The sequence below is a fragment of the Carettochelys insculpta genome, chromosome 11 (assembly GCF_033958435.1).
Source record: "Carettochelys insculpta isolate YL-2023 chromosome 11, ASM3395843v1, whole genome shotgun sequence".
Lineage (NCBI taxonomy): Eukaryota > Metazoa > Chordata > Testudines > Carettochelyidae > Carettochelys > Carettochelys insculpta.
In genome coordinates, this window is record NC_134147.1 from 24,910,289 (window position 1) to 24,923,183 (window position 12,895).

General features: G+C 45.7%; 1 protein-coding gene across 1 annotated transcript in view; it reads right to left on the bottom strand.

Moving 5' to 3' along the window:
* IL17RD (interleukin 17 receptor D) overlaps positions 1–12,895 on the bottom strand; it is an 85,128-nt gene that overhangs the window by 34,754 nt on the left and 37,479 nt on the right. The window contains exon 2 of the mRNA XM_075005297.1: positions 1,002–1,059. Within this exon, the coding sequence (XP_074861398.1) occupies positions 1,002–1,059 (58 nt within the window). The remainder of the gene's footprint in view (positions 1–1,001; positions 1,060–12,895) is intronic.

The following is a 12,895-nucleotide window of genomic DNA, read 5'->3' on the forward strand; positions in this document are numbered from 1 at the left end:
ACATATTAAGTTAACACTGATTGCTGAAACAGGCTAAATACCCCAATGGAGAAATGGCTCCGTCATACAAAATGTGTTAGCATATCCTCAGCCAAGATATGCAAGTCTGAATATAGTTCATGAGAGGACAAACTAAAACTTAGATATTTAACACTAATTATCGGAAAGAAACTTGTTTCTAGTATATTCCCATTACAAAAAGGCAAGTTAAATTTACCTTCTACTTAAAGGAACTTGACCCTGCCCCAAAATGTAGATTACAAAACCAGCTTTCAGAAAGCTTAAAATAAGCAGATTATTTCTCATGGATTTAAAGAGAGAAAGAGCTTTCAATTGAAAGCATTTACTTTTTTAATAAATAACATTCCCCTACAATTTTTCCATCCAAACATTGAGCATCCTGGTAATAAGTTGGTCAGAAAATGAAACAGACTGAGGCAGACCAGCTTTCACTGTCAAAGCCATGAAACAAAGGAAGTCAATGAAATACAAAAATGGTAGAAACTATACTAGCTTTTTCAACTTTTTCAATATTAAATAGTTTACACTGTCATTACTAGTATACATAAGGAACACCTTTCGAAAACCATATAAACCTTACAGGCAATTTCCTTTTAAAATCAAAACTAGCTAATTTTAGAAAGTAAATAAGTCTTCATTTTAAAGAAATCAAAGCAATGCAAGATTTGCTCTAATCGAACCTTGCTGAACAAGGCATAAATTTTGTTCAGCAAGAATGAAGCGACTGCCTCTTTTTAGTAGCTGCTACGTCCTGCAACGAGCAGGGAGGTTTAGTTTTGAATGATGGAAGATGGGCTCAGAGTGCATCACAGAGCGTAGAAATTTGAAAACTGTTTAGTAAAAATATTTAACCAAAAGAAAGATGGTTAAAGAATTCGTTATACAAATTCACAGTTCACAAAGTTACAAGTATGAATAAGAGTCAGGCTTTTTTAATTTTTGAAAGAAGTTGATTTTTTTTCAGTGGGTGATTAACTTACTGTCATATTTAAAGGTGATATTGAGCATTCCATTATTCTTGCTGAATGGTGGTAGCACCTACAAAAAACAAGAGAAAAATATATTGAATATAAATGACCTTGCTCTGAGTTTACAAAAAACATTTTGATTTTAGGTGTTTTAATTTGGCATTATACACACAAAGAAAAGTCTCACATGGAAATCTATGCTGAATTACATTGTCTTCAATCTGTCAGGAAGGCAATGTGAACACAACCAACATAGGAATAGATTGCACATTCTTGGCATTCTGTATTCTCTCCTGCCTCTAGCTTTCAGATACACCTGCAGGCAGGCAGACATATGCCTGTGTAGAAAGAGACAGAAGATAACAGGATCCCCATTCTTCTGAACTGACTGTTTCTTTTCAGAAATGTGTGACTCAAAGCTCCATCTAATGAGACTCAAAACCACTGACCTACAAGCTGTCAAACAAACATACATGCCAGATTCTTCTGAGGCTGAGCTCAACTCTTCAGTGCTAATGACAAGTAAAGCAGAACGACTAAAAAAAAAAGTCATTCCTAAATACAAAGGGAAACACAAGTCTACAAGGGCATTTGCAGAGAGGCGTGATCATGGAACCTTAGTCCGACTTTCTTAGTGAAGCAACTTCCAAAGACAGAAATGAAAATGAGGAGGAAAATGACAAGAGAAATAATTGTGCACCTGGAGTAATCCACAAAAGAAAAGTCCCCATTGTGCGGATTGACAGAGGATGAGTAGGTGCAGGAAGAGGGAGATGGATTTCAGCCATCTGCTTGACCATCAGACACATACGGCCAAAATTTCAGCTTATTCAGAATCTGCGTGCAACTAAATCAGACTTCCTTTCAAAAAATGTTTAACTCTATTCAGTGCTTAGGAAAGGTGCTGAAGTCACACTCAAAGCGAAATGCTACCAAAGAGCAGGCCATAACAGGATACCAGAAAGCCCTGCGATGGGGGGAGGAGCCTTGCTTGATTCCTCTCTTCCTCATGCAATCCCCTGTACTAATAAAGGTAGGACAAAGAGTAATCAGATTAATCTGCAGCAAAGAATATTAAGGTTAGACGTTAGGAAAAATTTTCTAACTACAACAACAGTTAAGCACTGGAATAGGTTACCAAGTGAGGATGTCGAATCTCTCTCCATCATTGGAAGTGTCTAACGTCAAGTTAGAACACTTGGAATGCTCTAGGTGTACTTAGGGTTGATCTACAATAGGGGGCAATGCCTACTTCAGATATCGGAGGGGTAGCCGTGTTAGTCTGGATCTGTAACAGCAACGAAGGGTCCTGTGGCACCTTATAGACTAACAGAAAAGTTTTGAGCATGAGCTTTCGTGAGCACAGACTCACTTCATCAGATGCTGGTCTTCCAAGACCAGCATCTGATGAAGTGAGTCTGTGCTCACGAAAGCTCATGCTCAAAACTTTTCTGTTAGTCTATAAGGTGCCACAGGACCCTTCATTGCTGTTACTTAAGATATGCAACTACAGCTATGTGAATAGTGTAGCTGAAGCCAAGATACCTTAGGCTGAATTTCTCTGCCATCCCCACATTGGAAGTCGATGGGACAACCTTCCCTTACTCCACACAATGGCAAGAGTACTGGATCCGATCAGGGTGCCTTGAACGCTTATTTAGCATGTCCCTACCAGCTGTACTAAATTGAACTCCAGAAGATCAATCTCCCCCTCGGTAAGTGTAGACATACCCTTACTCCTGCCTCAGCACATGGATTAAATGACCTCTTCAAGGTCTCTTCCAACCCTACATTTCAACAATTTCATGTTTAGCCTTAATATAGCTTTTATGCCCGATATCAGAATTATGTTGATTTCATACTTGAAAAAGCTTTACAGATTTAAGAGTGATTTATTAGTTTCATAATCTGTTTATTTTACAGCGAAATCCTATTTGTTTATATTACAATACCACCCAGAGGCCCCAGTCAATATTGAGGATCCATCAAGCTATGCTCTGTACAAACACATGTATGGAAGCAGTCTTCACCAGAAAGAATATACTCTTAGACAAGACAAACAATACAGAAATAGCATTTAAATCCTCTGTTCTTACTGGTTGGTTCACTAAAATCAATGAAGAATTAAAGCAGGTAAAATGAAAACAGAATTAATTGCCAACTGAAGCACCTGCATACGGAACAGATCTTGTATCCTAAAACTTTTCTATTAAAGGACCCAGTTGTAAATATAAGTAAGTTACAGATACCCAAAAGAAATTCACTGACATTTTGTATGGAAATCACAAAAGAGATAACAGTAAGCTCCTGATAATCTAAATTTCCTTTGTATCCTAAAGCTGAAAGTTTTCTGACAGAGAGAGCAAGAGAAAGAGATCCATCAAGTTCCACAGGCCTGATCCAAACCCCATCATGATTAATAGGAGTATTTCATTTACTTCAATGGAAGACGAATTACATCTTTTAACTAATGTATTCTAAAATAATATTTTAAAACATTTTCTAAATATGGTAAAATATATGTAATGAGCATAAGCTATCATGCTGCAGCCACTATTAAAACAGCAACTAAAACCAAATATGACCATGAGCCAAATCCTACTGATGCCATATGTGAACTGCATGGGTAAGGTAAGCAAAATTTGGCCTCAAGCAAAAAGGCATACAGAGGCCATGGTAAACAGGTTGGGGATAGGTTGGAAGCAAACACTTAAATTGTTAAACAAGAAAAATATAATCTTTAAAGCCACACACTTTATAAGTTAAAGACATAAACTGATCACATTAAACTGATCACAGCAAATTTAGGCCCCACTCCTCCAAACACTTATACATGTGAGTTCAATAAAATGCTTTTCCAGGAAACAGTCCCCTGTATTCAAGCCACTAATCAGTTGTACTATTTAATTAGCTTACAATCAAGAAGGCTTGTTTAGAGTTTCTTACTTAAAACTATAAATACTAATGTTATGACCTCAGGGTTATGTGGTCTTAGTTAATTAACCACGAACATTTGTTGAACTTATGTGCAGCTTTTAATTTGTCCTGACCTTTGCTAAAAAGTAAGTTTTAGTTCCCTTGAGCTTTTTCTGTAAAATTCCTTTGGTCTACTACACTGAACAATGACGGAGAAACAACACATAAAGAAAGATAATAATGAAAACATTTTTAAGAATACAACCTAACAAACTTTAAATAGATTCTAGGATAACCGAAATTGAAACTTTAACACAGAAAACAACAAGAATTATATACTTGATAAAAGGCAAATTGTTATTCCCAGTGACACATAGTATTGACATTATGTGGGTTAGGAAGTGAAGAACTTTGCAGAAAATCAGATAAAGACCACACTGGCAACTTCAAAGAATTCTCAAATGGCAAAAATTCAAGACCCATTGAAAAAAAGAGATCACATATGCCTTGTAATAGCATCTTAGGAAATTCAACAGATTCCAAATCACAGGTTACTAGGATTATGGTTTTGAACAACCTTAAATTAGACTATATATAAATTTCAGATCTCATTGTTCTAAGCAGGGTAGATTGATTTAAATCACCAAAAGAAAATAATTGATTCAAATCAAGTTTTCTCCAATACTTTTTCACATATTTCTTATGCAATGGTGCAAATCTGATCTCTAAAACATGTTTACAGCTCAGTACAGCATTTTACAACAGTTAGGAGGGTATACTTTGTGTCATTTTTTAGATAACATGATTATTATTAATTTAAGAAATAGTATATAATGCCAGTGAGGGCTGACGGCCACTTTGGGCCCTGGGACAACTGGGATGGGAGGCCGGCTCCACATCCCAAAAGAGGCAGGGCCAAGGACAGAAGGGGCAGGGAACAACAACAATCCTATAAACTCTACACTATAACTCAGGGAACATCTACACACACAAAACGTTCTGTAGACCGAGTCTCGACAGAACCCTGCATTTGTCTCGACAAAGTTATCCCTTGAAAATTTGAGGGACAATGCTTCTGTCAACAGATGCTTCTAATGTAGATGTAGCCCCTGTGTTTTTTTTTTAGAACATGCAATTTTAGTCTGCTTCGAAATAGAAACCCTGAACTTTCAAGAAGCAAGAGCTGGTAGTTGGGCTGCACAGGCCAGAGCCATTAATTCATGTTTGTGGTAAATGTAGGTCTAGCATATTTGTGGTGGGGTTTAACTGTTATTTTTAAATGAAAAGAAATTTAATTTAAAAAAATTAAAAAAATTATTTAAATTTTAAAATCTGATTTGAATACAAAATCTGATTTTATTTAAAAAAAAACATTCATTTTCATCCACTCTGGTTCTAAGTTTCTTCTACAGAAAGAGCTGAGTATGCCAAACTCGTGTAAAATGGGATGCTAGGAGGGCATTTGAATTGAGTCAAACGTCTATCTTTCAATCTGGTTTTTGTTGAGAGGGAAATATTATGTCATATAAAATAAAAAGCAGTCAAGTAGCACTTTAAAGACTAGCAAAATAGTTTATTGGGTGAGCTTTCATGGGACAGACCCATTTCTTCAGACCATAGCCAGACCAGAACAGACTCAATATTTAAGGCACAGAGAACCAAAAACAGTAAGCAAGGAGGACAAATCAGAAAAAGATAATCAAGGTGAGCAAATCAGAGAGTGGAGGGGTCGGGGGGGAGGTCAAGAATTAGGTAAAGCCAAGTATGCAGACGAGCACCTATAGTGACTCAGAAAGTTCCCGTCCCGGTTTAAAACATGTGTTAATGTGCCGAATTTGAATATAAAAGCCAGATCAGCTGCTTCCCTTTGAAGAACGGTGCAAAAATTCTTTTTCAGTAACACACATACCTTTAGGTCATTAATAGAATGCCTCACTCCATTAAAATGTTGACTAACTGGTTTGTGGATCTGGAGTGTTTTGATGTCTGTTTTGTGCCCATTAACCCTTTGTCTCAGGAGCCGCATCTACACGTGCCAGCTACTTCGAAGGAGACGCGCCAACTTCGAAATAGCACCCGCCACCACTACACATGGCGGGCACTATTTCGAAGTTGACATCGAAGTAAAGCAACAAGACGTCAAAGTTGCTATCCCCATCAGCAGATGGGAATAGCGCCCTACTTCGACGTTGAACGTTGAAGTAGGGCATGTGTAGCCAATGCGCGTCCCACAACATCGAAATAGCGGGGTCCGCCATGGCGGCCATCAGCTGAGGGGTTGAGAGACGATCTCTCCAGCCCCTGAGCTCGATGGTCGCTGCGTGCAGTGGCCCCGTAAAGGTCCCTGCCCCCGCCTTCCTGTGCAGGAAGCTGAGAGAGCGTGCAGGCGGCAGCACAGCCACGCGGCCAGCCTGCACGTCCCACAGCAGCCCAGAGACACACACACCCCCCGCTGCGATGGCCGCCCGCCAGCCCCCCAAGCAACCCCAGGGCACCCCCCCCAAGGGGAGCCAGGGCAACCAGGCTGGCAGCCAGGCCAGGAAGCAGCAGTGGGGCCCCTCCTGGACGGAGGCCGAGCTTCGGGACCTCCTCCAGTGATGGGGGGCTCCGGATCGCCACCCCGTCCCGGAGCTCCAGCAGGGCGTCCGCCCACCGGGTGTCCCCCGACCGTGGGAGTGGACCATCAGGTATGTACCCCCCCGGTGCACACCCCCGGGTTTGAGGGGCGGGGGCAGCAGACATGACCAGGGCCCTCCACATGCCCAGATGACCATGGCCCCAAGGACAGCAGTGGCATGTCCCTCAGAAGACTGCATCAGCCCCTGCCCCCCCAGCACGACAGTGCCATGCCCCATCCCTGGGGATGGGGGGAGCGGAACCTAGGGTCCCCCAGGGGGAGGGGGTGGGACACCCAGCAGCAGCAGCAGCATCTCCCAGGGACGGGGAACCAGCAGCAGGGGGGTGAAGGGACAAGGGCCACGGCTCGGGGCCCACACTAACGGCTGTCTCCACTCTTCTTTCCCCCCCGTGTTCCGCAGCTGCAACATCAGAGGGACCGGAGAGTGCCGGCGAGGTGTCAGTGGTCCCGGAGAGCCCACCAGGGCCATCACTCCAGGCCAGCCCCTCGGCAGAGCACCGACCAGCCCCAGGGCGGGGACGACGGTGGACCCAGCACCACCACCGGACGTCGACAGACCCCCAGCTGCTGGCGATCCTCCGGCGGCAGCTGAAGGTCTCGGAGCAGCGCCTGCGGGTGGAGGAGCGGAGGTTCCATCTGCAGGAGCGGGCGCTGGCCTGGCGCCAGGAGGCATGGGGGGCCTTTATGCGGACATTCAACCGTATCGCAGACTACCTGGCCCCCCATGCCGCGACGGCCGCCACTCTGCCCGCCCTGCCTGCTACACCCGCTGCTCCATCCGCCGTCACACTGCCACCCGCCACCGAGGGCCCTTCCGCCGAGGGGGACCTGGGGCCAGCTGACACCCGCCAGCCTTATCTCCCGGTCCGCCCGGCCCCCAGCCAGCCCTGGCCAGGGCTGAGGCCAAGGCATGGGTCGCGGCCGCCCACCCCCAGCGCTGGACATTAGGGGGTGTGGGGCCCAGGACGTGCCCCCCCCTTGTACATATCCCCTTTTACTTGTGTTTTGTATATAGTTTGTATTAGACCCCTGTTATTTTATGATACCTGCCCCTCCATGTAAATAGTTCTCCCCTTCCTTGTCTTTCCCTTTTTTTTCCTTATCATCATATAATATATATAATATTTATTTATATTGGTTGTAAATAATATAATAATAATAATAATAATAATAATAATAAGAGTTCAACATTTTCTGGTTTCATGAACATGTTTATTTTTATTTACAAGAAAAGTGGGGGTAGGTGTGCTCTTGGGTGCTCTGTGGTGTGGGCGTAGGGGCAGGGAGTGTTGTGGAGGATGGGGGGTGTGCAGTGGGGGGCCTGCCAGCGTTCACCCTGCGGCCTCGTCGAAATGGGTCCGCAGGGCTTCCCGGACCCGGATCCCTTCGGGATCCACCTGGCGACTGGGGGCAGCGGGTGGCTGCATGTCAGCCCTGCCAGCCTCCACAGCCCAGCCCTGAAAGAATGCCTCCTCCTTGCTCTCGACCAGGTTGTGGAGGGTGCTGCACACGCCCACAATCTGGGGGATGTTAGTGGGGCCCGCATCAAGGCGGGTGAGGAGACACTTCCAGCACCCTTTGAGGCGGCCAAATGTGCGCTCAACCACCTGGCGCGTGTGGTTCAGGCGCATGTTGAAGCTCTTCTGGCTGGCTGACAGATGGCCCGTGTAAGGGTGCATGAGCCAGGGCCAAAGGGGGTATGCCACGTCTGCGATGACGCAGAGGGGCATGGTGGTGTCCCCCACAGGGATCTCCCGCTGGGGGATGTAGGTCCCCGCCTCCAGCCGGCAGCACAGGCCCGAATTCCGGAATACCCGGGCGTCGTGGGTGCTGCAAGGCCAGCCAACATATATGTCCAGGAAGCGGCCCCGGCTGTCCACCAAGGCCTGGAGGACCACTGAATGGTAGCCCTTCCTGTTTAAGAAGCGTCCTCCACTGTGCTCCGGGGCACGGATGGGGACATGGGTCCCATCCAGAGCCCCGAAGCAATTGCAGAAGCCCAGGGTGGCAAAGCCTGCGATGGTGGCATCCGGGTCCCCAAGCTGCACAAGCCTGTGGAGGAGCAGGGCGTTGATGGCGTGGACAACCTGCAGGGGAAGGACATGGGAGAGCACCAATGAGGGGTGTGCAGGGTGTGTCTGGCTCTCCCCTGCCAGGGCTCCCCTCCCCTCCCAGGGCTGCCTCCCCCTCCCCGTGGGTCCTCTTACCTCCATGAGGACAGCCCCGACAGTGGCCTTGCCGACACCAAACTGCTGCCCCACGGATCGGTAGCTGTCTGGAGTGGCCAGCTTCCAGAGAGCAATGCCAACCCATTTCTCCACGCTGAGGGCACGCCGCATGGCTGTGTCCTGGTGCCTCAGTGCAGGGGTGAGCCACTGTCAGAGCTCCAGAAATGTCTGCCGGCTCATACGAAAGTTCTGGAGCCAGCGGTCGTCGTCCCACTCACCAAGCACCAACCGCTCCCACCAGTCGGTGCTTCTGGGGTAGCTCCACAGCCAGCGGGGGGGGGGGGGCGGGGGCTGCAGGGTCTGGGGTTGCTTCTTCGTCCCCTGGGAGCAGCTCCTCTTCTGTGGCTAGAATGTGATCAGGTGCCTCCTGCATGGCATGGAGCAGGGCGAGCACTGCTCCTACAGGGGCGGCTGGGTGGATCTCTGGCTGCTGCTGCTGCTGCTGGGGGTCCATAACTGCGTCGCCGAGGTGTGTGTGCCTATGGCTCTGCAGACCGTGTGCTGTGCAGGCTGAGTGTGTCTGGGAGGGGCCCTTTAAGGGAGCGGCTAGCTGTTGCCCCGGAAGTGCTAGTCTGCCCTGTGACCCTGTCTGCAGCTGTTCCTGGCACCCTTATTTCAATGTGTGCTATTTTGGCGTGTAGACGCTCCCCCGCAGCGCCTACTTCGATGTGTTGCTGCCCAACGTCGACGATGAATGTCGACGGCACCAGCCCTGGAGGACGTGCAGACGTTATTCATCGAAATAGCCTATTTCAATGTCGCTACATCGAAATAAGCTATTTCAATGTAGCATACACGTGTGGACGTAGCCAGGGAGTTAGAAATCTGTCCAATATACAAAGCATCTGGGCATTGTTGGCACATGATGGCATATATGATGTTAGTAGAGGAGCATGAGAAAGTGCCTGTGACTCTGTGAGTAACCTGGTTAGGTCCAGTGATGGTATTTCCAGAGAAGATATGTGGACAAAGCTGGCAGCGGGCTTTGTTGCAGGGAAAGGTTCCAGGACTGGTATTCCTGGGGTATAGACTGTGGCTGTTATGAGGATCCCCATAAGGTTGGGAGGTTGTCTGTAGGAGAGAACAGGCATGTCACCCAGGGCCTTCTGGAGTGTGGCATCCAATGGCCGCGTCTACACGTGCACGCTACTTCGAAGTAGCGGCATCAACTTCGAAATCGCGCCCGTCACGGCTACACGTGTTGGGTGCTATTTCGAAGTTGCAATCGACGTTAGGCGGCGAGACGTCGAAGTCGCTAACCCCATGAGGGGATGGGAATAGCGCCCTACTTCGAAGTTGAACGTCGAAGTAGGGCACGTGTAGACGATCTGCTTTCCGCAACATCGAAATAGCGGGGTCCGCCATGGCAGCCATCAGCTGAGGGGTTGAGAGACGCTCTCTCTCCAGCCCCTGAGGGGCTCTATGGTCACCATTTGCAGCAGCCCTTAGCCCAGGGCTTCTGGCTGCTGCTGTGGCAGCTGGGGATCCATGCTGCATGCACAGGGTCTGCAACCAGCTGTCGGCTCTGTGGATCTTGTGTTGTTTAGTGCAACTGTGTCTGGGAGGGGCCCTTTAAGGGAGCGGCTTGCTGTTGAGTCCGCCCTGTGACCCTGTCTGCAGCTGTGCCTGGCACCCTTATTTCGATGTGTGCTACTTTGGCGTGTAGACATTCCCTCGCAGCGCCTATTTCAATGTGGTGCTGCCCAACGTCGAAGTTGAACGTCAACGTTGCCAGCCCTGGAGGACGTGTAGACGTTATTCATCGAAATAGCTTATTTTGATGTCGCTACATCGAAATAAGCTATTTCGATGTAGCGTGCATGTGTAGATGTAGCCAATGTGTGTGGGTTTCCGCTCAATTAAAACATATAATTTACCCCAATAGCTGTAACTGGCAACAGCTCCACTTACGAAGTTTCTATGGTGAAACTTATTTGTGCAAAACATTTGTGGCAGTCACTGCAAAGCTGTTACCTATTCAGGGAGTCATAAGCCTAGAATTTCAAGAGACAAGAGTCAACAAGAAAATCTTCAGGTCCAGTCCTGCTCCCAATAAAGTCAATGGGGCTTTTACCAATATCTACAATAGGCCAGGTCCCAACAGCATTAATTAGAAAGGAACACAATGTTTACTGTTGTACTTCTCCATGGCTGTTGGCACCCTTTTAGAAGCCTGTAAAGAAAAAAAGTCCTTTTTCTGATAATTGTGTCATTTTTCATTCTGCACACATGGTGGTCTATGTTGTTGGGGAGATGAAAATAACATACCTACTTTTTTTTGATACCTCCTACCAGTATCAGAAATTACTTTGCTGTTGTCAGAACAGTTCTACAAATCATGGTAATCAATTTATGCTCCTTCTGCTCAGGAGCTCTACCTCTACTGTGTCACCAAGACATTTAAACTCCCAGCACCGAAATCTTATCTCTTTAGCACTAACTGTATGCTGAATAACTTGACTGAGATCATATGAGTTACACCTTATTTCTAGTTATGGGAGATCAGAGTCTACTGCTATAAATTGGTACAGCAGAAACAATGGCTACTCACCAAACTCCAAGAACATGTGAATGAGGTGAGCAGGACTTACCATAAAGAACTAAATGTAACAGTTATGTGTTAATAGTCCTTTTGACAGCTAAACAAAGATGTATTTACGGTGTTTTAAGCTTTTTAGAAATTTACTTACAGAAATAATACTGAAATGTAGATCAGCATTGAGCTTTTGTTCAATAAAGTCCTAACAACAATGTCAATAGTCCTCTCAGACAACAATTTTAACATCAGTGGGAAACGGAGGTCCTTGCTTGCTCTAATTTCAGATATCAGGTAATGGAGATAGGAAACTGCTACCCCCCAAGCACTGACTTGTGCACCAGACCAAACCAATAATCATGATTCATCTTTCACATGTTGTTAATCAACACACATATGTTACTAATTTCATGCTCCCACAAGGTAAACTGAAGGGACAATTGTTTTTTTGAACTCTTAACATCAAGATGAATAAATCAGTGTTTATCATACTTATTAGTAAACTAAAATTTTATATATGACATCTACTCTTTCCATTTTTACTCTCAAACTACTTTCCAGTAAGTTGAACTATTTTCTATGTTACAGCTATCACCAAGTTCAACCAAAAGGTTAAATGCCAGGTATATTCTCCATGCTTCCTTTGGGAGTGTGCAAGCTGTATAAATAAGGATTTAATGATAGAATGAAACTTAAAAATCGGAATGGTTGTTCTTTATTTTCCTTATATTTCTGATAACTTCTATATTTTGTCAAACAAATTATTTTAAAATTTAACTTTGTCAAAATTTCTTTGCAGTATACTGTCCTTGGACTGAAAAGATATCTTCTGAAGATAACATTTTGAAAAGTGCTTTAGGGGAACCTAGACCCATAACATAGGAATGGCCACACTGGGTCAGACCAAAGGCCCATCTAGCCCAGTATCCTGTTCTCCAGCAGTGGCCAATGCCAGATGCTGCAGAGGAAGTGAACAGAACAGGCAGTCATTGAGTGATCCCTTTCCTTTCATCCATTTCCAGCCTCTAGCCAACAGAGCTAGGGACACCATTCCTACACATCCTGGCTAATAGTCATTGATGAACCCAGCCTCCAGGAATTTATCTAGCTCTTTTTTTTGAGCCCTGTTAAAGTCCTGGTTTTCACAACATTCTCTGGCAAGGAGTTCCACAGGCCTACCGAGCACTGCATGAAGAAAAGCTTCCTTTTGTCAATTTTAAATCTGCTACTCATTAATTTTGTTTGGGCTGTGTCTACACGAGCCTCCTCCTTTCGGAAGGGGCATGTTAATGAGGGAGTCTGAAATATGCTAGTGAGGCGCTACCATGAATATGCAGCGCTTCATTAGCATAATGGAGGCCATGGTGATTCGAAAGTGCCTCTGTTGAATTGCGCACCACCTGTGTAGCCAGGGGTCTTTCGAAATGACCCTCAGGACTTCGAAAGCCCCTTCTTCCCATTTGTTTTGGGAAGAAGGGGCTTTGGAAGACTGAGGGAATGTTCTGAAAGGCCCCTGGTTACATGGGCAGCACGCGATTCGAAAGTGGCACTTTCAAATTGCCATGGCCGCCATTATGCTAATGATCAT